A 23152-nucleotide genomic window follows, 5' to 3' on the forward strand; every position below is an offset into this window, starting at 1 on the left:
TGAGCAACTGCCCCAAGTGTCTAGCACATTGCAGTTGTAACTTCTCAACCAAAACTGGGAAATCTTAAATTTCTTCTCTAAGTCAGTTATACTGAACATTTGTAATATTTGTTTTTATTTCTGACTCCAAGTTAAATAAAACCTGTATTATTTGCTATGACTAAACATGAATAACTGCCAAACATTTATAAAACCTGAGTGACCACAGAAAATTCCAGTTCAATTCGGCCAACAAGTAAGAAAATACTAAAATATCATTAAAATGTGCCTTTATTTTTCTGTTATAAGGGAATTCTACATAAACCAAGCTGACTCTTTTTACAAGACTTTCATCCCAATATAATCAAGTTTCAAGATGATCATGAACAGTGTCAAGCTGTAAATTACTCTTCTTGTTGAAGGCTTCAGCAAAGTTTCTTCAGTTGTTGTAATCCTGGAGAGCCTGAGCCATGAAAAGCTTCCCCAGGTTCTGTGCATTGAACTCCTTAATATTCTGGCAGTAGGTATTAATTTGACCTGTCAAAAGGAAAGAGTAAACTCTTGTCAGTTTTGAAATTCAAAAAGACACCCCAGAACATAGTTTTTCAAAAACAAAATGTGTGTGAATCACTGAGGATTTACAGAGAAACCACTAACTCTGCTCAACTACTCCACATGTAGGAATTTTACATTTTCAGGATTCCCAAATATGCTTGGGAAGAAGAAACTAAATTAGGAGAACAGGTAAATTGGGATGCTCAAAAAATCCCTTAATTTTCCAGCAATACTACATACAATTTCTGAAAATACGTATGACAATAAAAAGAGTAAGAAATTCTTGCCGCTGAACTGAAAGCTCAGTCACATTAATTCGTCAATTTAGCTGCTCTAAAAATTCTACAAGACTGAATTTCAGTTCTCTTCTTATGCATATGCTTTCTCTATTAAAATATTTGCAAGAAGTATTCTTCAGCAGCACAGTAAAAATTGTGCTATTCCTCTCTGACATTCTGTTAGCCTTTTTTTCTACCTAACATTTCACTTTATTTCAAAAATCATCAGGGTATGAAGATTTGTCAGTGCTTTACAAATCAAACGTGCCCATCAAAACATTTTTATACTCTTACAGCTACAAGTTATTTCCCTTGTTAGCTACGAATAGCAAAACCTGAAGCCAGTTTAATCAAAATTAAGGCTGTTTAGAAGGCCAATAAACTCTTGATTTAATGCTCTATTTGAAAAGTTTTTCAATGCCTCAGAGACAAAGAGCTAAGTTTTATTCTTTATCCACAAACTTTACTTCATCTAAGTTGAAGTGGATGCTTTCAATTCTTCCCCTGACTATGGTAAAAGAACAAAGAAAGTGCTTTGGCTGAAAGCTGTCTTTTCCTTTAAGTATAATAGTTTTCAATTCCTTCTCTTGTAAGGGGTGATTCATCCTAAGCTTTCACTTTCATAAAACACACATCTACACATATACACTCTTCAGTTGCATTTATAAGCTCTGCTAGAGCTGAATATTTAAATACTTTAATGCTGCTAGGATTCAGTAACTGCTAAAAACTAAAAACAATAGGGTTTTCTAAAAGACCCTGTAAGGAGTAATAAATCAAGAATATTCTTTCTTCTAAACACAGCACTTATTATCACTGTGAAACTATCAAATATTAAAATAATAATCCCTTGGTCACTTCAAAATTCAGGTAATTCAAATCCACTTTTTTTTTTTTAATGTCAAAGCACTCTTTGATGTACAGTACATTACCAGGATTTTGAATTTTCTCTCAGTACAAAACAAGGTGATAGCTATCTGGTCCAAAAAGCCTGCTACAGTTAAACAATTTGCTTTCTCATGACATTTTCCAAACTTATTTTACTTAGCAGGGCACCTAGGTTACCTGCTCTCTGTTGACACTGTGAGGTCCCTTTCAGGAAGCACAGGACAGGCACTGACAGTGGCTATGCCTGCAGCCCACCAGTGAACTGAAGAAATTGGGGGGTGGTATCTCTAACTATCTATGCTTTGATCCCATTTATATTTTTCCTCTCCTGGCAGTGCAAGAATATGGGGATAGCTTCCCTAAATCTCTGGCCATACAAAACAAATAAATTATCTCCATTCTATTTGAAATTAAAAGCAAAACCTTCTCAGCTGATGCAACAGTCAGTTCAAACCTAGAGATGTTATCAATAACTTGGGGCTGCTGTCAACTGCTCTGAATCAGAAGTTCCAGCCCAAAGAGCTTATTCCTGAGTCTTGTCTATACAGCTCCTGGACTTCTGTAGCTGAGGGAGAAGCTGGGGCATGAGTGAAGGGGGCAGCTACACCCATTCATGCAGAAAGCCTTCCCTGTGGAGCATTTCTCCATCTTTTCTTTAAAGTCTCAAATTTACAATATCAAGGATAGGATCTGGAATGCTACCAAGCCAAAATATCACACCATAATGGCAAAGGTCATGAAAACTTAAAATGCTTTCAAAGAATACAACTGCACTTTGCCCCAAGCAGATATTCTTATGTTAAAAAGTAAGTTGAAAGCACTGCTAAACATTACCTGCAATAAGGAGTGACTCCATTCTTGGAGGTGGTTGTGGTGGTTTAAAAAGCTTATTGATGTCCTCCTCAGGAAGAGGGGGCTCTCCTCGGCTTTGACGCTGTATATTTTCTTGCTGACGTCTCTGCTGATACTGAAAATAAAACAACAGCATCAAAATGCAGCAGGACTTACAAAGCTGCAAAAAAAATTTCTTTTCAGATGTTTTCAACAAACCAGCAAGTGTGTTTTAAAAATTACATTATATAATGCAATTCAGGCTACTACAAACAATAAAATGCAATTCACAATTTAGTGTGAATTCACTGGCAACAAGGCCTTCCCCACCCCACACACTGGCACCTTAAGAAGGTGAGATAATGGAGAATCATACAGTACTGAGATAGAGGGGTTAGCTTCTAAAATTTTTCAGAGATAAACACTGTATCTGATAGAAAGAATAGAACATGGTTGAGAAAGGCCTCCACTGCCCCACACAATAGAAAAAAAAGCAAAGGTGGAATATGTAGGTATGAGAAGCCACCACCTCAGATAGTTGCACAAACCAAAAATTCTCCATTTTATGTAAGTTAAAGGTCAAAACAATATTAATGTGAAAGGGGAAGAGAACTAGATTAAATAAGGTATTTTAAGCCAAAAAATATTAACTCCAAACTGAGAACAAAGTGGTGGCTGAAACCAAGCACAATGGTTCATTTCTCCATTAATATGCTAGAACAGCAGCTTGTAAATTTTTTTCTGCTATATATATAAGAAAAAAATTATTTTCCATACTTCTCTTTGCCACAGAGATTACTCAAACTTTATAAAAATTGAGACAAGCGTTTCTGCAGCTATCAAATAAACATTTGTTCTTGCAAAGCTCATAAATTCAGGAACCATGTGAGATTTCATACTGTATGTGGCAGTGAGGATTTAATTCTAAAGTTTGCCTTCAAAGTCCTCACATTCAACACAACAAAAAAGTCTTTAAGGAGACAAAGAGTACAGAGTGTTTTCTCTTGCTTACTTAAATGTATCTGTGATCCAATGAATTTGAAAACAGTTCTTACTTGGTGGCACAATCAAATGAAGTAATTTTTTTTCCAGTAGTAGTGACAAATACATGGTTTTGGACAATGTTAAAAATAAGATCTGAAATGCCCATATTTGTATGTGAATTGCATGCAGTTTCTTCTTTCTTTGCATTACCCCATTCACTTCTCAGCAGTCTGCCTATTATTCTTTATTGAAATGGCTTGCTCTTAATCACAATTGCTCCATTTTAGAATTGAAGTTATGACCACTAAGTATGCTGTAATGAGCCACTACTAAAGCAGCTATAGTTAGTAAAGAAATTAAGTGAGACACCATGGAACCTACTTTGCTCTGCTTTTCAAAATAAATAGATCCCCTTGTTGTTAACAAAAACCTCTGAAGTAGATGTCATCTTTCTATTCAAATTAGGCAATAAGGGAAAAAAATTCTGAAGATAACATGCATGAAGCTTCCAAGTCCTTGGGAATTCCATGGCCGGGACAGACCACTGATCATGTGCTGCTTCCCTAAAATATTCCCTGATCAAGCTAAACTTTACTTATGTGAAAAAAAGTAATTTTGATTTTAAAACAGACAGTGATGAAGTCTTTTTAATAATCACTTTTTGTGGCAATAAGTTCAATGTTTTATCTTAAAAGTGATCTGGCCCATTTTCAGCTGGCCAATATTGAATCTTGTCATATCTTGTCTGCTAAATAAACGAGCTCAAATTTATTCTTCATGCAGGTATCTCTTGAGTAAGCAAGTAACTTGTTAACTTATCACATTATGTGAATTCTGTTCATCAAAATCTTCTCTCCAGGCTTTCAAATAATTCTCATAGTGCTTTTTTCCCATTTACCACCACCATCCTCCTACAGTCAGACAGAGCATTGCTTTATCTGTGCAGCAAGAGCAAAGAAAGTAATACTGTCTTCAAACACCAGAATAGTTAAGGTTGGAAGGGACCTCTGGAGATCACCTTGTCTGACCCTTCTGCTCAAGCAGGGTCACCTAGTGCTGCTCTTCATACTCAAGATTCTCTAATCAATGGATTTTAATTCTAATTCTCTAATGCTTTGGATTTTAAAGAGGCCCTTTGGCACCAGGGATTGAAAGTCAGCATCACCCAATCAGCATCACTATCTATTGATACTAAACATGACTCAAATGTCCTTTTCAATCAGAGAACAGTCCAACTTCTTCACAGTCCACTGGATGAGATTTCTAGATGCATGACTACATGTGACGGTACTAAGACACAGCTTGGTTTGGAGCAAAACTTGTAGTTTCACCCCTTTCATTTACTGAATCTTTTATTCCTGTGTCCATGGTGTAAGAGGCCGTCTGAAGCCCCCACATTTGCCTACCGATTGCCACGAGGAGAAACCCCTTCCCCCCACTACAGTTCCGGCTTGGAGGGAGCGGCAGTGCAGGTGCGACTGCTGTACCGTTACGTTAGCTGTTCCGAACAAGGCCCGGCAAGAACTTGGTGAGGAGTTGGCAAGGACCTGGCATGGACCCAGCAAGGAACGGCCTACTGCAAATTCACCTACTCTCCACCATTTAAGCCAAATGAACTTTTGGGGTGACTCTAGTGGTCTCTCACTGAAGACCCCTTATCTGCCTCGTTACCACTGTGACTGACGGACGGAGACCGAAAACCCTCCTCCTAAGGACTGAGACTGAGACCCCTACCACAGGAAGTGGGGAAACCACTACTGACATGATCTGTTCTTCTTCAGTGATTCCAATGGACTTATTCTTCATCGTGTTCGTCCTGCCTTGGTGGTTTCAGTGGACTCACCTGTTCCCCCGCAGCAATCACAATAGACTCTCACTGTCCTGCATGTTCCCCCCTCTTTCCTCTCTGGACTATAACTGGACCCCTGAGTTGACCAGAACTTCGGAGACTCCCCCAACATGACAGACAGACCCCCATCGTCCGGACCACTGAGGATCTCACCTGTGTTGGTAGCTATTCCCATCCCCCTGCTCTCTCTCTCTATCCTTTTATCTCCTTTCTGATCCCCCACTATCGCATTTACTGTTTTGGCCCCTAATAAAGGTGCATTTGTTGTGATCAACTGATAAGTCCCTTGTTGTTTGCCTTTTTGCACTTTTGGGGTCAGTGAAAAGAACCATCATGACACCCCGCACAAGTGGATCGTGACACATGGTGTATTTATAAATTATTTTGGTTTATCCTAAATCACTAATAAGCATGTAAAATAGCAAAGAAAGCTAAATCCATGCCATATACCACTAGAAGTGAATTCATTTAGTAATTGCCCACTGACTAACCCATTTTATAAATCTTCTTGTACTGGGTTTGTGTGGCAAGATTTTAGTAGCAGGGGGACTACAGGGGTGGATTCTGTGAAAAGCTGCCAGAAGCTGCCCCCATGTCCAATATGGCCAACAGCAGCTGGCTCTGAGATGGACCCACCACTGGCCAAGGCCAAGCCCAACAGTGACAGTGACAGTACCTCTGGGATAAAACATTTCAGATGGGGGAAAAAAGGGGAAATATGCCAGCTAAGAGAGAGGAATGAGAGTATGTGAGAGAAACAGCCCTGCAGACACCAAGGTCAGTGAGGAAGGAGATTCATCTGCAGCCCGTGGTGCAGAACATGGTGAAGCAACTGTGCCCTTGCAGCCCATGGAGCAGGGGAGGAATTTGAGGGGACCTATCCCTGAGGAGGAAGGAGCAGCAGAGATGTTATGATGAACTGACCACAGCCCCTATTCCCTGTCCCCCTGCACTACTGAGGGGAAGAAGGAGAGAACACTGGGACTGAAGTTGAACCCAAAAAGGAGGGATGGGTGAAGGGAAGGTGTTTTAAGATTTGGGTTCATTTCTCATCACCCTACTCTGATTTGATTGGCATTAAATTAAATTAATTACCCTAAGTCAAGCCTGTTTTGCCTAAGATGGTAATTGATGAGTGACTTCTCCCTGCTCTTAGATCAACCCATGAGACTTCTGCATTTTTTCTCCCATGCCCAGCTGAGGAGAGGAATGATAAATTGGCTTTCTGGGGCATTTGGCACCCAGCCAGGGTCAACCTACCACACTGCCTAACAGGTGTATTTTTCAAAGATCTTGCTTAGATCCCAATTCATCTGTCTTGGATAACACAACCCAAACTGTATTTTGTGTGGAAAAAATGCTCTCATTTAAGTTTCTCCATGTTACCAACCTGATGTTTCTGCTGCTGCTGCTTGCTTACATTCCTCAGGTAGGTATTGTATTTAACAATGTCTTGGCTCATCTCATCCACTCTGTCCATCAGCAGCTGCAGACTCTTCCCAAGATGATTACTGAAATAAGAGAAACATTAATGAAAGATTAAATTTGCTACTAAAAAAATATTTAAAATTAAAAATTCATTCTGTCTCTTGAACAGTATTTCTGCACTAATGGCACCGTTTGCAAAATTTTAAGTTCCTGATTAACTTTGCTCATATATTTATTTGATGATACTTTACATGGCATCTCCTCCTCTAGCATCTTTGCCTCACTGCAAATACCAAGTTTAAGTGTTTTGGTCTTTCCAGGAACCTCCCACTAATGAAAAAACAATGCCTTGCATGAATTTACAGTTATTAGAGATGCAGTTCATACATCTAAAAGAAAAAGTCTGATGCTTTTGTGACATGCAACCCAAGCAACACTCCAGGAGATGTGCTCAAAGTATTTGGTTTCAAATTACTTTTTAAAATTCACTACCTGAATTTGGTTTTGCACTAATTTTTAATTATCCCTCTGTTAAATATTATTCTGAGTAAGAACAGTTAAATATTCTTCAGAACTCCATCTCATTAACCATGCCTGGAAGTTCAGCAGACATGGTTTGATCCTAGCTGTTGAGAGGGAGTCTGTGTCCTGTCCAGCCAGCTCCACGTTCCATACCATACGCAACATGGAAGCAGCAGGCTGGGCGTGTCCAGTTCCAGTTATGCGATCTACTGCCTTGGCCAGACAAATGCAGTCTGTTAAACAACTTTTATTGTTACCATTTTTAGCAATGGATTCAGTATTTTGCAGAAATGTTCAACTTAAGGTATACCTTCCAAGTCAAAGTTTTGGAAGTTTTTAGGTTGGTGCCCATGGAGACATCCTCCTAAATTGTGTTTACAGGGTAGAGCAGTAAAAGAAGGACACTTTCTCACTTTCACTTCGCTCTCTATTTATCCCTTTGATCAGAAGCTGTTTAGCTGGCTCTGTTGTCCTACTTGGCTGAAGACAAACAACTCAAAAGCTAAACTCCATCTTTCTCTTCCTCAACTGAAATCTACCAATAATCATGAGAGTTTCTTTCCAATTTAAAGTTTGGTGCACTTCAATGTCAGAATCACACCCTTCAATCACTGTTTCACCATGTTATCTGAGATTCTCTCTTCTTTCACAATGCTTTCCTACCATCCTACAGCCTATGGACTGGAGAAACTCTTAACTGGAAGACACAAGAATAAAGTCAAAAGAGAACCACACATGTAATACTGTGCACATCCCTCTCTAAGTGTAAATTACTTCCAGAATCCTTAGAACTCATAGCTGGAGACAGAAGCTGATCATGCACTTAGGAATAGCTGCAGAGAACAGAGCTGGAGACACCCTTATCTCTGAGTGCAAGGACAGCTGTTTCACTCACTGGGCTTCTCACTCAACAAAGGTCTGCATCAGGAACTTCAGACCACAATTTATTTACAAGCCAGAGTGTTAAATTGCACTTGCATACAGAGGCAGATGGTGTGGAGGATTTCAGCTCCACAAAAGCAAGAAAGGCGCCACTATAATAATTATTTTTAAACTTCTTGGGATATTTTTTTTTTTTTTTAGTTGAACATTTCAAGCACATGATATTTAGAACAGTGGAATATTGCCATGGCCAGGAGCATGCATGTTTTCAGTTTTTAATAGAGTTTATATTGTATGGAGTTAAGTGTTAGAACTGGGTATTATCAGAAATGCCTGTATAGGTACACGCTAAGAGCCTTGTACGGTATGTGCACAACAGAAATATATAATTATTTTACAGATAGTGTCCATGTGAAATATAGTTGGTTACAAAGAATGATTTTATGTGAATCTCTTTGGGACCAGCTTAGTACAACAGAGTACAGAAACAGAGAGTTATTGTCAGAAGTTGCAGTAACACAGTGTTTGCTCTCATTGCCAGGGCAACAAAAAACAGATAACTTAAACAGATGTGAACTGAGACATGAAGTGATAAGTACGCTGCAAATACAGGACCAGCTTTTCCCTCAGTTCTCGTGTGGCTGATACCCTTTTTTGCTCCATCTCTTAAAAAACCAGAAAGACACATAGGAAGCTGTTTGTAAAAATGTATATGTGCAATCTCTAAGCAAGTTTTATTCAACTAAAGTTTATTCTGCTGATACTTTGGAAATTAGATCACATTGCTCCAGCCCATAACACTCATCATACACTTAATTTGCCCAAAGGGTGCTTTACGCACCGCACCTCCATACATTGTGCATTCCCTACAGCAGATCTCAAACATCACACTGCCAGGTACCTAAATGCCCCCTATGCATCAATACAATTTTAAAAAAAAGTTTTTAAAAAATTATATAGATATATAGATAACTACTGCCAGTAAGTGCTCCTTGCATCCTTTTCTAGACTCACTTCCCTACAGGGCTCTGTGACTGTCAAGTGTAGACAATGCAGAGCTCAGCACTTGCATTTGCTGTTGTTCTGGGGGGGGATCAGTAACAAAGAAACTGCTATTTCAATGGCTGCATTTCAGTCAGCAGATTCAGCAAAAGAGTAGATTAAATTGAGTTTACATTTAAATTAGTGACTAATGCAGACCAACAGGAACAGACGTATAAAGTGAAACAGCTGGTGCTGAGAAACCAATGGCCATGCTACATGTGTTTGGGGGGGTTCTTATCACTACTTCTGACATGGTCCAGTGATCTGCAAGTGGCTGAGGCACAATAATTATCCTCCCAAAGCCTCTTTTCAGTTTAGTTTCATCTGAAACAAATCAGGTCTGAGATCACACAGTGGTGATGACCTGAAGGCACTCTTGAATTGAGCTAGAAGACAGCTCCACCTTAAGATAGCACCAGGAGACCACCATTCCTCTGGTACAGTGAATCTTCATGGAAGAAAACTATCAGCTTCCATCACAAAGTCCCCCCTCTCACATGGGGACTGTGTTGTTTTTTGTGAAGAAATATAGATAAGGAAAGGGGGGGTGGGAATTAAAAATCAGAAAAAGTACCTGCCATTTGGATTCTTACATATCTAATGAAGAATAATCTAGTGTGAGAACACTCCTTCACCACAATTGTTACCAGAATCATGGACCTGTAAGGAGTGACCCATAGAAGTTCTGGAAATTTATAATTTGTGACTTATTTGTGTAGCTTAGATAGCATAATCAAAAATGCCCCAAAATGACTAGTACATGCAAACTGCCAAAGGGAAATTGTCAAAGCCTCTTTACATCACAAAACACACTAGAAACTATAGTCTGGAAAGCAGTTTCTTGAGCTGTGCATTTTTTCTTTAACAGCCTTATATGTAATGGGATGTTACTGTTTACTCACATGAGCAGATATAAGATCAGGTCATTGACATGAGATTCTTTGTTTAACAGATTCCTTGTTTAACAATTGTCAAATACAAGGGTCAATTAATTCTGAGGGTGAAAGTAGAAACCTGTGAGCAGAGTAGCCCAATCTGCAGATAACACTGATGGTCTTTCCTGTCTTGTTCTTCCTGCTAGGAACCCTGCAGTTGGCAGTGATGGAATCCAGCACCCATAGAAGGAGAAAGCAACAATTATACGTTAACCAAACCCACAGATCATTCACTTGCACAAGGGCATCCTCTTAGGATCCAGATCTGGCTAAGAGACCTGAATGCAAGCCTTCCTCTTCCCAAGGGAGTGCTCATACTACCAAAGCCTCCCTTTGCAGATATATTTTAAGGAGACTAAATGTCCAGTTCACTGTTGCCAGCAAAGGCAGTTTAAGAGGTTCCAGCATCAGCATCTCCCTGCCTCTCCCTCTTTGCCCACAGGTTACAGCACTCTTGAGTTGTACGGATTCAGCTGTTTGCATGGGCACACTTCAAACTCTTTCAGTGAAACAGTCTACTGTAAATGCAAAAACACCCCCTGCTGGGGTTTCTATTTTTTTTTTTAGGGAGGCAGAGGGGAAGGCTGGAAGGGAGGAATGGGAGTATGACTTTTTCCATCAGACTATGCCACAAAAGCTATTTGTACAGCCATATTCTGAAACAGATGAGGAAATAAAAATCTTTGAGGGTGGGAGGGATGTAGAGATGAAATGGGGGTAGTGGGGAGAAACAAGACAAGCAGCTGGGACTAGAACCTCAAACTGGCTCCGCTTCTGTAGCATTCATAATGGGGAACTACACATGAAGCCCATATTTACTTCAGCATCTTTAATCAGAAAAGGACTCCAGACACACTTGCTAGAGGTCTGAAACACCCAAAATCAAACTTCAAGTCAGACACTCAAGCTTTAAAGAGAAGCAGCAGTTCCCATGGCTCCCAGTGCCCGTGTGCTGCTCACTAGTTTTGCCTGTGCCCAGGTGCAGCTCCCGGGCTCAGCTGGCACAGCCCACGAGCCCGCGTCTCCCTGCTCCTCTGAGACCCGAGTCACGGTGCTGCAGGCACCGCTTTTTGGGCTATAACAATCCTGAAGCTGGAGATGTGCAAAAAAGACAGCCCCCTAAACTTGCCTATAATTGCCATAATTGGACCCCCTCACTTATTTAATTTTATTTTGCTTGTACGATGGCTAAGGAAGATGAGAACAAGAGACAGCAAGAGGAAGAGTTAGAAAATGCTGGATCTGCTGCTCATTTTTTCCACCTTCCATCAGCTCCACTGAGGCCCCCTCTCAGCAACTGCTTTTTGGGAAAGGTGCCATCCTGTATAGAAATTTCCTCCCAGTGGGAACAACTTTGGGTGGATTAGAGAAGTACTGCTGGGCAAAGCACATCTTTTTCATTAAAAATTTGTAAGGTATGTTCCCACCACTTAGCAGAACTTGTTTACGTCTCAGCATTTCAGCCTGCCTTCAACCTGTGCTGTTTAAGAGGATTTTGTTTGAATGAGATATATAAGTCAAGAGTCTTGAGTTCCTTTCTGTCTTTGATGTGTACCTTTGGGCAACACATTTACTCTCTCTGTGTCAGGTTCCCCCACCTGCAAATTAGAGCTTTTCATAATTATCTTAATAATCCGTTAAGCACATTGAGAGTTTTGAATAAGCAGTGCAATGTGTAAAGGTTAATATTGTTTTTAAACGCCAAAGAAACCCTTCTGTTACTTCTGCAAAAATACTGCATCTGATGTTTGAAAAATAAAACTGCCAAGTAGATGTTAGTGCAGTAAGTGTTCAGCACATGTTTGCTTCTACTGACGCACACTATTAGAAAAATTGCTTGAGACAAATTGAGATATTATAGAACAACCCTATTATGAAGCTAGACCACAAAAAAGCTTTTTTTAATTTAAACTAGATCATCAATAGACTAAGGAAGAGATGGATGAGAATGAGAAAGTTGGTTGTAATTATTTCCCTGCAGATCTGGAACATTATCTGACAGGATTTTAATTCTTGAGTCTCTATCAAAAGACTGGCAGTACTCCAAGGTCTTCAAGACATTTTGGTCCTTAAGGGTAGCAGGATAACTGTTTGAGTAAAAGGCCTTTACTTGCTATTACTTGCTAACCCTGTGCTACTCTGCCTTCAACCTCTTTGCCTAGAGTACTTGAGTCAATTCGCATTTCACAAGAGAAACACAACTTTATGTCCAACAAAGTAAATTACTCTATACAATTATCACAAATGTACTTCAAATGGAGAAAGATACTAAGATGCAAACACAGTGCCTCAAATAGGAAGGGTTTTAAACTCAGACAAGGTGGGTGGCTGAACATGTGAGAATCTTGATTAAGCAAACTCTCCAGAAGAGAGGAACTATGGGTAAATAATTTTATTGCCAAAATCATTGCTTCAGAGAGTATAGACGTTCAGGGATGCTCCCAAGGAACCAAAGAAGCCCCCCAAAATCCCAACAAATCCAAGATGCCAAAGAAATAAAACAACAAAACCCAAACAAAAATAAAAACAAACAAAAATCACAAAAACTCAAGCAAACAAAAGAAAACAACAAAACAAAAAAACACCCCACACACAATCAAACAAAACAAACTAAGACAAAAACCAAAAAACAAGGCCAAACCCAAAAAGCAGCTTTGAAGTTACTGTCAACAACAGCAAACTTAAGTGAGGAAGATATGCACCAAAATTAAGTCATTATCTGAAATGTTTTAGCCTGCTGAAAGACAAAAATAAGGAAATGTGAAAATAAAACTCCAGAATAGTGGAGGTTTGAACTCCCTACTTCAGGTAATATATGTTTTGACAGAGTAATCTTCATAGCTGAATTCAAGTAAAAACTAGCTAAATATTTCAGCAGGCAGTACAAGTCTCCTAACCTTGAATAAACAAGCATTAAAATGCTTTAATTTGCCACCTGCTTTGCCAGTTATACCAATATAAGATATTACTGAATGTAACCTGCCTGGTAACTAAAAGCAACTATCAAATATGAAACAAAGGACACATACAAAAACCTTCAAACAACCCACTGGAGTAATTTCTAAAACCTTCTCTCCTTCAAACCATTCTTAAAGAGACCAGGTGAACTTCAAAAATCTGCCAAGAAAGTCTGTTTTTAGTTTTGGGCTGGTACTTCTCTTGCTCACCTCTCATTCCATTTACTGATACAAAGACCAACACAAAAGCCTGTCTTGCACCAGACATTTAACATCAGAACGGAAAGTAATTTGTACAGTTCTTACCTTTTATCTTGAGTCAGGACAGTGGCACAGAACAGTTACTACATAAGACCTAAAGCTGTGATTTGTGATCTGTTCAAATTACTTTCCATTTCCAGAACTGTATTGTGTCACTAGCAGCAGCCCTTACTAAATCTAGGGTGCCAGGTAGTCACAGCCCTTTATACAGGAGGAAACCCAAAGGATCAGCCGAGGGCAAGGCTGCCAGGCCACCTGGAAACCTTCTGTATCCTCAGCATGGTCCTCATTTTCACCACATAGGGATGGAGGTCTCAAGGAATCAAATCATTGTCATCTCCTACATCCAGGGCTCACCCTCTCCTCAAATGGGAAAAGCTTTGTGATCTTTGACCATGGAAAGAAAATGGCTTATAGAACACCTGCAGAGTCAAGCACGCTGAGTATCTCAGCAAGAATTCTTCACTTCATTAATTCCAATGTGCAAAGTAACAACTTTACTGGACAGAATTACTGACTAAGTATTACATGTGGCATTTGTAAATACCCCAGCAGAGTTCAACCCTATACCCGTTCTCTTGATCACTTTCTTTAAAAGCTATTAGATCCCTCTGAACATCTACATAAGCTCAAGCAGAGAAAGTGGAAAATTTCTGCTACCTTAGGCAACATAACGACCACTAGAAATACATATCCATTAACTTCAGCCTTACATGATGGGGAAGGGAAGGGGAGCAGGAGAAAAAAGGAAGAAAAAAGGCCACTAGGATCAGAATCTTGGCAGACAATAGCTTGATGCCAAAGTGAAGTATTTTACCCCAAAAACCTATTAATGAATACAGCCTAGCTTCTACATGCAACAAGATACTGCATTATTTTGTGTATCTCGTTATTTTGGTCAGCCCAATAATAATCCAACTGTATTGTGTTGTGTAAGATTTAAATACCGCCAAATTTTTGATCATACTGCTAGAAGTCATGTCTACTTTGTTATAAAAAGTATATTTCAGGGCAAAGTACTGCAAGAAGAAAAAGTTATTCCTAGACAAAGTTATGAGAAGATCATTTTAGAAACTCTTAAAACAATTTCTGACATCATGAATGCTGTCTGTCATGACAATCAGTGGCATTTTTTGCCAGTTTCTCAGAGCCTTTATTATTTCATTTTCAAATTCATCCTGCTACCAAAGTAAAAGAAATGCAATTTCTTTTTAATTAAAATAATTTATGCAATTACTAATAAAATATTTAACAAAACCTATTTTTATAGATCTATTTGCCTGAATTTTCTGAGTGCCCATATTTTCTCAAAAAAACACACTCTTCTGAAACATTTATACATTTCAAGCACTGCAAGTATGTGACTATTAAGAGACTGAATTTAGTCCTTGAATCTAATGCTACAGTTTTTCCATGCAGTTTTTCCTTCAGCAAAAGAACTTGAAGGGTAAAGTGTTAACCCCATTAAAAGTCAAGGCAAAGCTTCCATGGACTGTAATGAGACTGGGATTTCACCCAAGGTGTTAAACTGTGGTTTGGGAAAGCGAATAAAAGTACATCTATTATTGTAACAAGTACTTACCTGCTAGCCAGACTGAGCAACTCATGTCTATCGGCTACTGCGGATTTCTTTTCCAGTTCCCACAACATCACATTGATCAGGTATGAATTCTTAATAACAATAGGCACTTCTTCAAACATGTTTTCATATGCAATATTTGCTTTTTTCAAGCTGTAAAAAAAGTTATGGAATATTTACTAATATAAATAGTATCTCTCTTATTCTCTTGGTTGAATTGTTGCTCCAACAAACAACAGTTTTGTAAAAATTCTTGATTTTCATAGTTCCACAATTAAACAAGAGTCAAGTTTTGTTAAGAAAGCATTTGCATGGCAAAACCTCACATTTACAAAGACTAGGAAAAGCTACTCTAGGAAAAATCCTCAGAAGACAAGCAGCTGCCTTGCTTGTTAATAGATTACCTACATGAAAAAGCCTCTAGCAAGAGACTGTACTGACAGGATTAACTCTGCCCCTTCCAAAATAGTTTACTGATTTTCCTGCCATCAGCGTTTCTTGAGCAGAACTAAACAGTTCGTTACCTCATGATACTAAAATACCTTTAAATATCATAACTACTACAATGAAGAACAATTTTCCCAACAGCTGAATAAGTAAAAATTTTACTGACCAAAAAAGTAGATTCACAAAATATTGTATGTTTTGGAATAATTCAATTCTGTGGTGAATATTAAAACATAAATTTTTAGTGTGCATTTTTTTACAATATACACATAAAAAACTATTGCTGTGCTTTATAATAAAGTAAATAAAGTAGACAGTAATATGTTTCATAAAATATGGATATAAAAGCATGATTTAGAAGTTTCTCAGAAATAGAGCCTTAACTTCTTTAGATTCATACTGGATTTTGGAACAAAAACATTTGCTTTTTGCCTCCACCTCCCCTATTTTTTTTTGACTGATCACAGATTTGTTTGCTCATCATTACAGTTTAAGACACCAAGCAATGAAATGAATACATTTTTCCTCAACAAAGTGATTTTAACAAGTGGTTTGTGCTTTTGCTATTGAACACCAAGCAGTTGGAGGCAAAGGATGCTAAGGCCTACATCTGTAACAAGTAGCTAATCTTTTGAAACAGAGTAATTATCCCACTTTACTCCAGAAGATGGTGTCCACATGGGGAGTTAATTTGGAACAAATACACTGGGACAGCTATTCCAGAATACCTGTTCCATTTTAATTCTGGGGAAAAAAGAGCTTAAAGACAGATCATCTATTTCCCTCCCCCATTTTTTTTTTCCTCTGTTTTTGACTCTCTTCCCATGTACAGCTATCTGCTCCGTGGTCCTCACAGCACACCCTCTGACTAGCCCCAAACGCAGTTTGGATGCCCCCACTTCTGGAAATGCCCAGCCAGCCTTTCAGACCTCCTCAGCCCACTGTGCTACTGCATGACTGCCACAGCCCATAGAGGCTCGTTTTCCCCAGCACACACTGTTACACGAGATTTTAAAATACAGCATTCCATAATCCCAGGTACCGTTCTGCACCTCAATAACTCAGCAAGCCCTATGAGAAAACATTATTTGAAGTTACTTACGCTTCTGGAGAGAAGTCTTTTTCCTTGCAAACTTCCATCAATTTGGGAGTCAGCCTATACGCCTTCAGTGACAAAGACCCTTGGGCAGTCTTGATGGGATCTATTATTAAAAATGGAAGGAAGCCTATTATTACCAAACCCAGACTGCCTTTTTCTTTTTAAATATCTGAATGACATAAACAGGAGGAAAATTACTAAGTAGTCCTAATGAAAAGAAAATTAAGACAACAAACACAGAAAAGACACTATAGCAGAGGCAGTCCTACTGCACTGCTATGTAAAATACAACCAACAATATAAAGTGATTCCAATTAGTAAACTTAATTTGGAGAACTTGGGGGGAATCTTGATCCATTCTATTTGTATTATTTCCCCATTAAAGGTCCAATTCATATTTCCTTTTTTTATATGAATTATCCACAGAACTTATGTAAGAGTGACCTCATTTAAATAAAGATTCTTCCTTCCAGTCATTCTGCAGCAAATTAAAATATTCATTAAACAACATTTTATATGAAAAGAAAGTAATTTTAGAGTAGCAATAAGCTAATTCAAATCAAGCTGCCACGCTGCTTTGTGCATGACAATGTAACTGGTATATACAAAGATTTGTTTTGCCTTGACATATTCTGCTGAATTTAGGGGGAAATTTTCTAAACAAACTGTTACATTCCTTGGACAAAGAAGCTTAACACTTGCAGCATGATAACAGCTGAAGCATGCCAACACGAGAATAAAAGCTGTGTTAACATTCATGTTGTCTGAAACTTAACACAGTAAAACTTTTAGCAATCGGTGATAAAATGAAAACCAAAATAGACTGAAACAAGTGGAAAATTCATCAAGGTCTGATGATGCAATGTTTCCAGCCAATATAAGTATACTTTAACAACTTGTTCTTTACTGTAATCCAATTGTTAACATACTGAAACAATTTTGGGGCAGCTCATAAGATTGATCGTATTCATTAGTATTTTTTCTGACAGATACTCAGGACGTTACATTTACTTCTCAGCTGGAAACTATATGCAAGTCTGCCAGATATGGCAAACTGTGAGTGTTTGGGGAGGGGGAGGCTATAAAGCTGTTAAATTGCCTACGGTTCTGATACAGCACAGAACATCTGGTCTGGAGAGCTTGAGGAAACACCATTAAATAGGCAGAAAAGAAAAAAATCTTTGTGCTAAGAAACAGTCCAGGTTTTGTATGCTTCTGTCAGAGGTATTAAAAAAACTTGGCAATTCGTGTGATGATTGGTCAGTCACGTACAGAGCCAGACACGCTAGCAAGCGGGGTTTGTTAGACATCTGGTCGGGTTCCACCAGCCCCTTCCACGAGGGAGGGGAGATGAAGGAATAAAAATGAAGCAGCTACTCCAGCATTCCAAAACGTACACATCAGGGCTCTGATAGCAAGAAAAATAAACAGAAAGAAGGAAACCCTGTCTAGACTTAGCTGCTGCTGAGGCTGCCGTAGACACAGGGTTGGTATTTACTCGAAAAGGCCTGCCAGGCTACTCTTACAGGCAAAAGACAGAATACAAAAATAGTAGTAATAATATTAAGAGGGGAAAAGAGTAATAAAGGAAACCTCATACTAACCGTAAATGAGAACTACAGACTCCTCAATTGCATGCTGGTAACTGAACTGGGAGTCCAGGAGGGCACGGGTGACAAAAGAGCCATAGTATGTGGACTGGTACCAGCCAACGTGAAGATGATCAATGTTTACATGGCGCAGGCTTCGCATCATTTCCATCTGGTATTGGACTGGATTAAATAAAAAGCATGTTAAAAAAGTAAACTTACACAATCAGTACTATTTAAAGAGAAAGCTTGATATTAAATGAGTATGTTGTATTTTATTTTCATTTTTGCAACTACCTAGAAATGTGTTTACTCACTGGACTGTCTTCACTAAAATCCAAAGTTTCCTCAGAGAATGAGAGTAAGACCAGCCTGAGTAAGCAGACTTTTTTCAGCTGTAATTAATTGCTAAAGTGATCAACAAACTGTTACATGTCATTTACAGTGTGCATTACCTTCTGCATTCATAAAAAAAAAAAAAAAATCTGATACTGGGTTTCATTAAGCAGTAACATTTTACCATTTAGTAACAAAGACTTACTGTGATTTAAGTTGCAATACTGTCTGGAATTAGGTAACTTTTGGAATCAAAAGGAGAATTATTTAATGAATATATGGAAAAGATTATAAACTATGTCTTTTACACAACATAAAGCTACATTTTCAGTATCAGAGCTTGGGGAACCAGCTATAGCTGTTAGATAGCTTTGATTGCATTTTATTTCCAATTTTCACCACTGCTTCTTCTTTTTAGGTGTATATAAATGCAAAGGATGCATGCATGTTCATATTATTTTTTATAATACACATATATCTAAATACAGCAAGTTACCATAAACAGTAGAGAACATCTTTTTTTAAGGCTTTTCACACCAGCAGCTGTAATATGTTTCATTGAACCAACACAAAAATTAAATGCTTCATTCAAACAGATCACCTTCATGGAACAGAGTTCTGTTCAGGAATATTTAACATAATCCCATCAAACAGAACAACACATTTTATCGCTTATCAGACCTTTTAAACAGACAGACACTGTGCCTACTGGTTATATTTCAGGAAAGAGAAATCAAGTGTGATTATCAGATGAACCAATATTCTGAGCCAACTCATAGGAAATCAAATGCAACAACACTACACAATCCTTAAGTTTTGTCTGCAGCTGCAAAAATTACAAAGATAACACACACACACATCCCCCATGTGTTCATTTTTGGCAATTTTTTTCAAGGCTTCTCCTTGTACCGATGCAAATATGATATTCATTTTAAAAGAAAGAAACACAAATTAATTAGCCATAGAATGTGCTACATTCTCAGACCCCACTTCATATCCTTTCAAAGGGGGAAAAAAATCCGCACATATTATTTAAACATATCAGCAGACATTCTTCAAGACTGGACAAATATTTTTCCAACTTATCACTCACCCTTGCAGCACAAACTACATTCTGCAGTCTTCTTCAATTGCCTTTTCATTAAATTGCCATATCTGACTGACTGTTGTTTTGAAGTAACCTCCATACACTTAAAGAAACCCTTGCAGACTTCTATCAGTATATGCTGGTGATTGCATTCTATACCATTATATCTTAACAGGAATTACTTGAAATTTGTGTTTCATCCAGGGCCATGATAATACAGCATCCTGAAACTAACATAGCAAAACCACCCAGGCTTTGTTCTGAAATGCTCTAACAGCCAGTGAGGGGGAGACCTGCTTGATGTGAGTGTCTCTAAACCAAGGCAAATCTGGAGGTGCCTCTACACTCTTCAGGGCAGCCTGCACAATTGAGCAAACAGCTATTTCCAAGTCAGAATGAAAACCTTTCCCCTTGCCAGACCTAAGCAAGCTCATTGTACTACTTCCAGAAACAGAGGCCAGGCTGAATGAAGCTACTTACCCAGAGCCCAATGCTTTTGCATCTCAGTGTTTAGCTCAAAAGCAAAGATCTAGTTTGTCAAAGAGGCTCAGTCCTTAAACTTTAAGTTTTTGTGGATTTTTTTGGAGGTGAAAATGGTAAGTTTCTAAATTTTATAATTAAGAACACAGACCTCCTCTAAAACAAACTAAAAGACTACTCATGTAAACATGATTTTGAATTGAAAAAGTATATCCAGTTATTAAATGTAGCTGGAATAAACTCTTTTGGTTAAAAAAAGCTTTTCAAAGGTATATCTGTGTAGAAAGCAAGAATGACTTGTTTCACACATGACTTGCTACAACATGCTAAAAATGAAATTATAGTTAGATCCTTTGTAGCAAAATGAAGTCATTAAGAGGAAAAACTAGAAAGGATCTTCAAAAGCAGCTGAAACAGATAAAGGATTTTGTGATAATTAAATTAAATTAAATTAAATGTGGACTTTTGAGATAGCTGAGCTAGACTTCTTGCAGTGGCAATTCTCTTGTGATGGTGGACACTCTTCAAAGTAGAGGTGGTCATGTAATGATGGGAAAAAGCTACTTAGAGATAGATTCCTATGAAATCATGTGGCTGATACATCCAGATAATTTCCACCTTGAGAAGTGTAACATTCAAGAGCAGGAAAACATCCAGATATTTGATAAACTTGAATAAAGACATACCGTGCTCTCAAAAATGTTCTTCTGAGAGCTAAATGGTAACCAAGTTCCAGGACAAGCACTTTTCTTAAACACAGTACACCCAGCAACATGTAAGAGATGTAACACGACACAAGAGATACTATCCAGAAGAAAAAGGACTCACTGAAAACCATCCAGATTTCATGTCAGCAATTCCTCCTCTCATGACTGTTAGCAGTTAGATGATAATGAAGGCAATAGTGGAAAAAATGTCAAAGAACCAATAAAGCATCAATAGCTAACATCTTTGCCTTGGGAAAACAACTGCAGAAATTAAAACATGATGCAGTCCCCACCAGGGAGAAATGGAAACTCTTTTAACCAAACATATATATTTTATAACATGTATTAGTAGCTAGATAGCTGCAACAAGCTGCCAACTTGCACAAATGGATAACAGCGCCCAAGCTGCTTTTGTTGATAGCGTTACCACTGTTTCTTTACATCCTTTGCCCAATCTACAGAACGTCATCTTTTTACCTAGCAGCTTAGCATAGACTGGGCAAGAGCTCTCTCTCTCCTTCTATTAATTACTCAATCTGCTAGCATTTGGGACAGTTGTGCACTTTTTCTAATGAATTCACTGCTTTGTGTCACAGTCCCTCCAAAGTCACTTTGCAAAGCTGACACTGAAAGAGCCAATTAGTCTAACAGCACCCAGAACTGAGGTAAGCAAAGAAAATGGCAGGGGAATAGCCAGACCAGGATGCTGCCTCCTTCTCCCTTACATTTAGACAGTGTACCTACGTTTTAAGACAAACTATTTGTTCAGGGATATCCTTACGATGAGGAAAGCCAATAGCCACGCCTGCACTTCCCAGAGGTGCTGCTTGCACTCAGAATGTGCAAACTCTGTCTCCTGAGCCATCAACCCCCTCCTGAGCACCTTTCCGAGATTTTCAGATTTTTAAATTTTTTTAGAAGATTCGCTCTTTCCTTAATATTAAAAAACACCACCTCCTTCCTCTAAAATGACAATTTTTTTCTTAGTTCGCAAACAAATGGGCAGGGGGAGGGAATTAAGGGAGCTAGAAAGCATTACTATAATTTGGATAAAGCAAACAAAGTGCAAAACTATACAATATGAGGTTTTGTTTGAAAATTACTGACTTGGGTGGATTTGTATTACCAAAATGCCTTGACTGAAAAATTGTGACAGTAAACCCTATTACAGTAATTTGTTTTAATAAATACTATAAAAGATTTTTAAAAATAATAGAATAACATAAAGACATTTTCCTTTTCTAGAAAGTACTGCCAATATTAGAAACTTTACATATAGGAGATATATACCCTACCTTACCAACAAAACACACCCTCAAAAAAAACCAAACCAAACCAAACCAAAAAAACACAACCAAAAGAAAAAATACATAATATATCAGATACAAGACAAAGAATTGAACCCTGATGTAATGGCCCATTCAACACTGAGACAATTCAGCCACATTTTCTATACCTTAAAATATCTGGTCAGTAATTTCACTATTTGAAAACCTAATTTCAGAATAGGTCAAATCAGCTGCAGCATTGAAAAAAGGTCCATCATTATTCTAAAATGCAAACAATCTACAACTCTAGAGTTCAAAAACAACTGGCAAATAATGCAAGCGTATTTATTACTAAATTATTTCTTTACCAAGAAAAATTCAATAGCATTCACCTCTCATGGGATCACATATGCATATTACTGAAATTCAGTCCTTAAATAGTTATCGTTATCATCAGAGGAGATGCATTTCAGCCTGGCCACATTCAGACTATCAGTAACTACTGTGACAAGTGAAACCCATGTGATCAATAGTGGCCTGGAGGCAATATATTTGATGACACCTCACTGGCTCAAGGCCTTAATTTCCAAAAGATAATTTGATACACCTTAAAAAATTTGATTTTAAGAGCAGCAATCCACATGCCCCCTAAAAAGCCATGCCCCATTGAAATGGAAGGACTCTGTACCAGTGTTAGGTGCCATACACTGACTGGTTTTATGCTGTTCATCACCAAGCTTGCTGCAGTGGACCCTGTGCAAAAGAAGTAACAACCAACTCTAAGCTACAAACTGCTAGCATCTGTGTAGCCTTCGGTCTGCCACTCACAACTTAGTGTTTGCCTCACGTTTCCCAAATTTGTCCTTTAACTGTGCTCAAAGAGCAGAAGTTGCATGTGCCTTCAGGAGGGCAGGTCACTGGTTCAAGAACAAAGTGCACCTTTACTGCTCCCAAAACTTCTACAGCCTCCTCACAAAGATACCTTCAAGGAGAATGAATCTGAGGGTGAATATTGTTTCCTCAAAGAATGCTGAGCACCCAGAAGACAGCTGAAGTAAAGCTACCTAAAATTTAGTCAAGACTAGGCCTACTGTCCAAGGGACGTAGAAGTCCATCATAAGAGACAGCATCCAGTTTCTGTGCTAACACTTCTCTGAATTTAACTAG

The 23152-nt window shown here is 38.4% G+C and overlaps 1 protein-coding gene across 1 annotated transcript in view; it reads right to left on the reverse strand.

The window, feature by feature from the left end:
- Positions 1 to 252: 252 nt before the first annotated feature.
- Positions 253 to 23152, reverse strand: part of EIF3H (eukaryotic translation initiation factor 3 subunit H) — an 86078-nt gene continuing 63178 nt past the window's right edge. Inside the window, exons 3-8 of the mRNA XM_053960730.1 lie at positions 18123 to 18290; positions 16522 to 16621; positions 14976 to 15125; positions 6755 to 6875; positions 2535 to 2667; positions 253 to 516 (exon numbers count right to left, since the gene is read on the reverse strand). Of these exons, the coding sequence (XP_053816705.1) occupies positions 419 to 516; positions 2535 to 2667; positions 6755 to 6875; positions 14976 to 15125; positions 16522 to 16621; positions 18123 to 18290 (770 nt within the window). The 3' untranslated portion in view covers positions 253 to 418. The remainder of the gene's footprint in view (positions 517 to 2534; positions 2668 to 6754; positions 6876 to 14975; positions 15126 to 16521; positions 16622 to 18122; positions 18291 to 23152) is intronic.

This window comes from Vidua chalybeata, chromosome 1, assembly GCF_026979565.1.
Source record: "Vidua chalybeata isolate OUT-0048 chromosome 1, bVidCha1 merged haplotype, whole genome shotgun sequence".
In the NCBI taxonomy this organism is placed as follows: domain Eukaryota; kingdom Metazoa; phylum Chordata; class Aves; order Passeriformes; family Viduidae; genus Vidua; species Vidua chalybeata.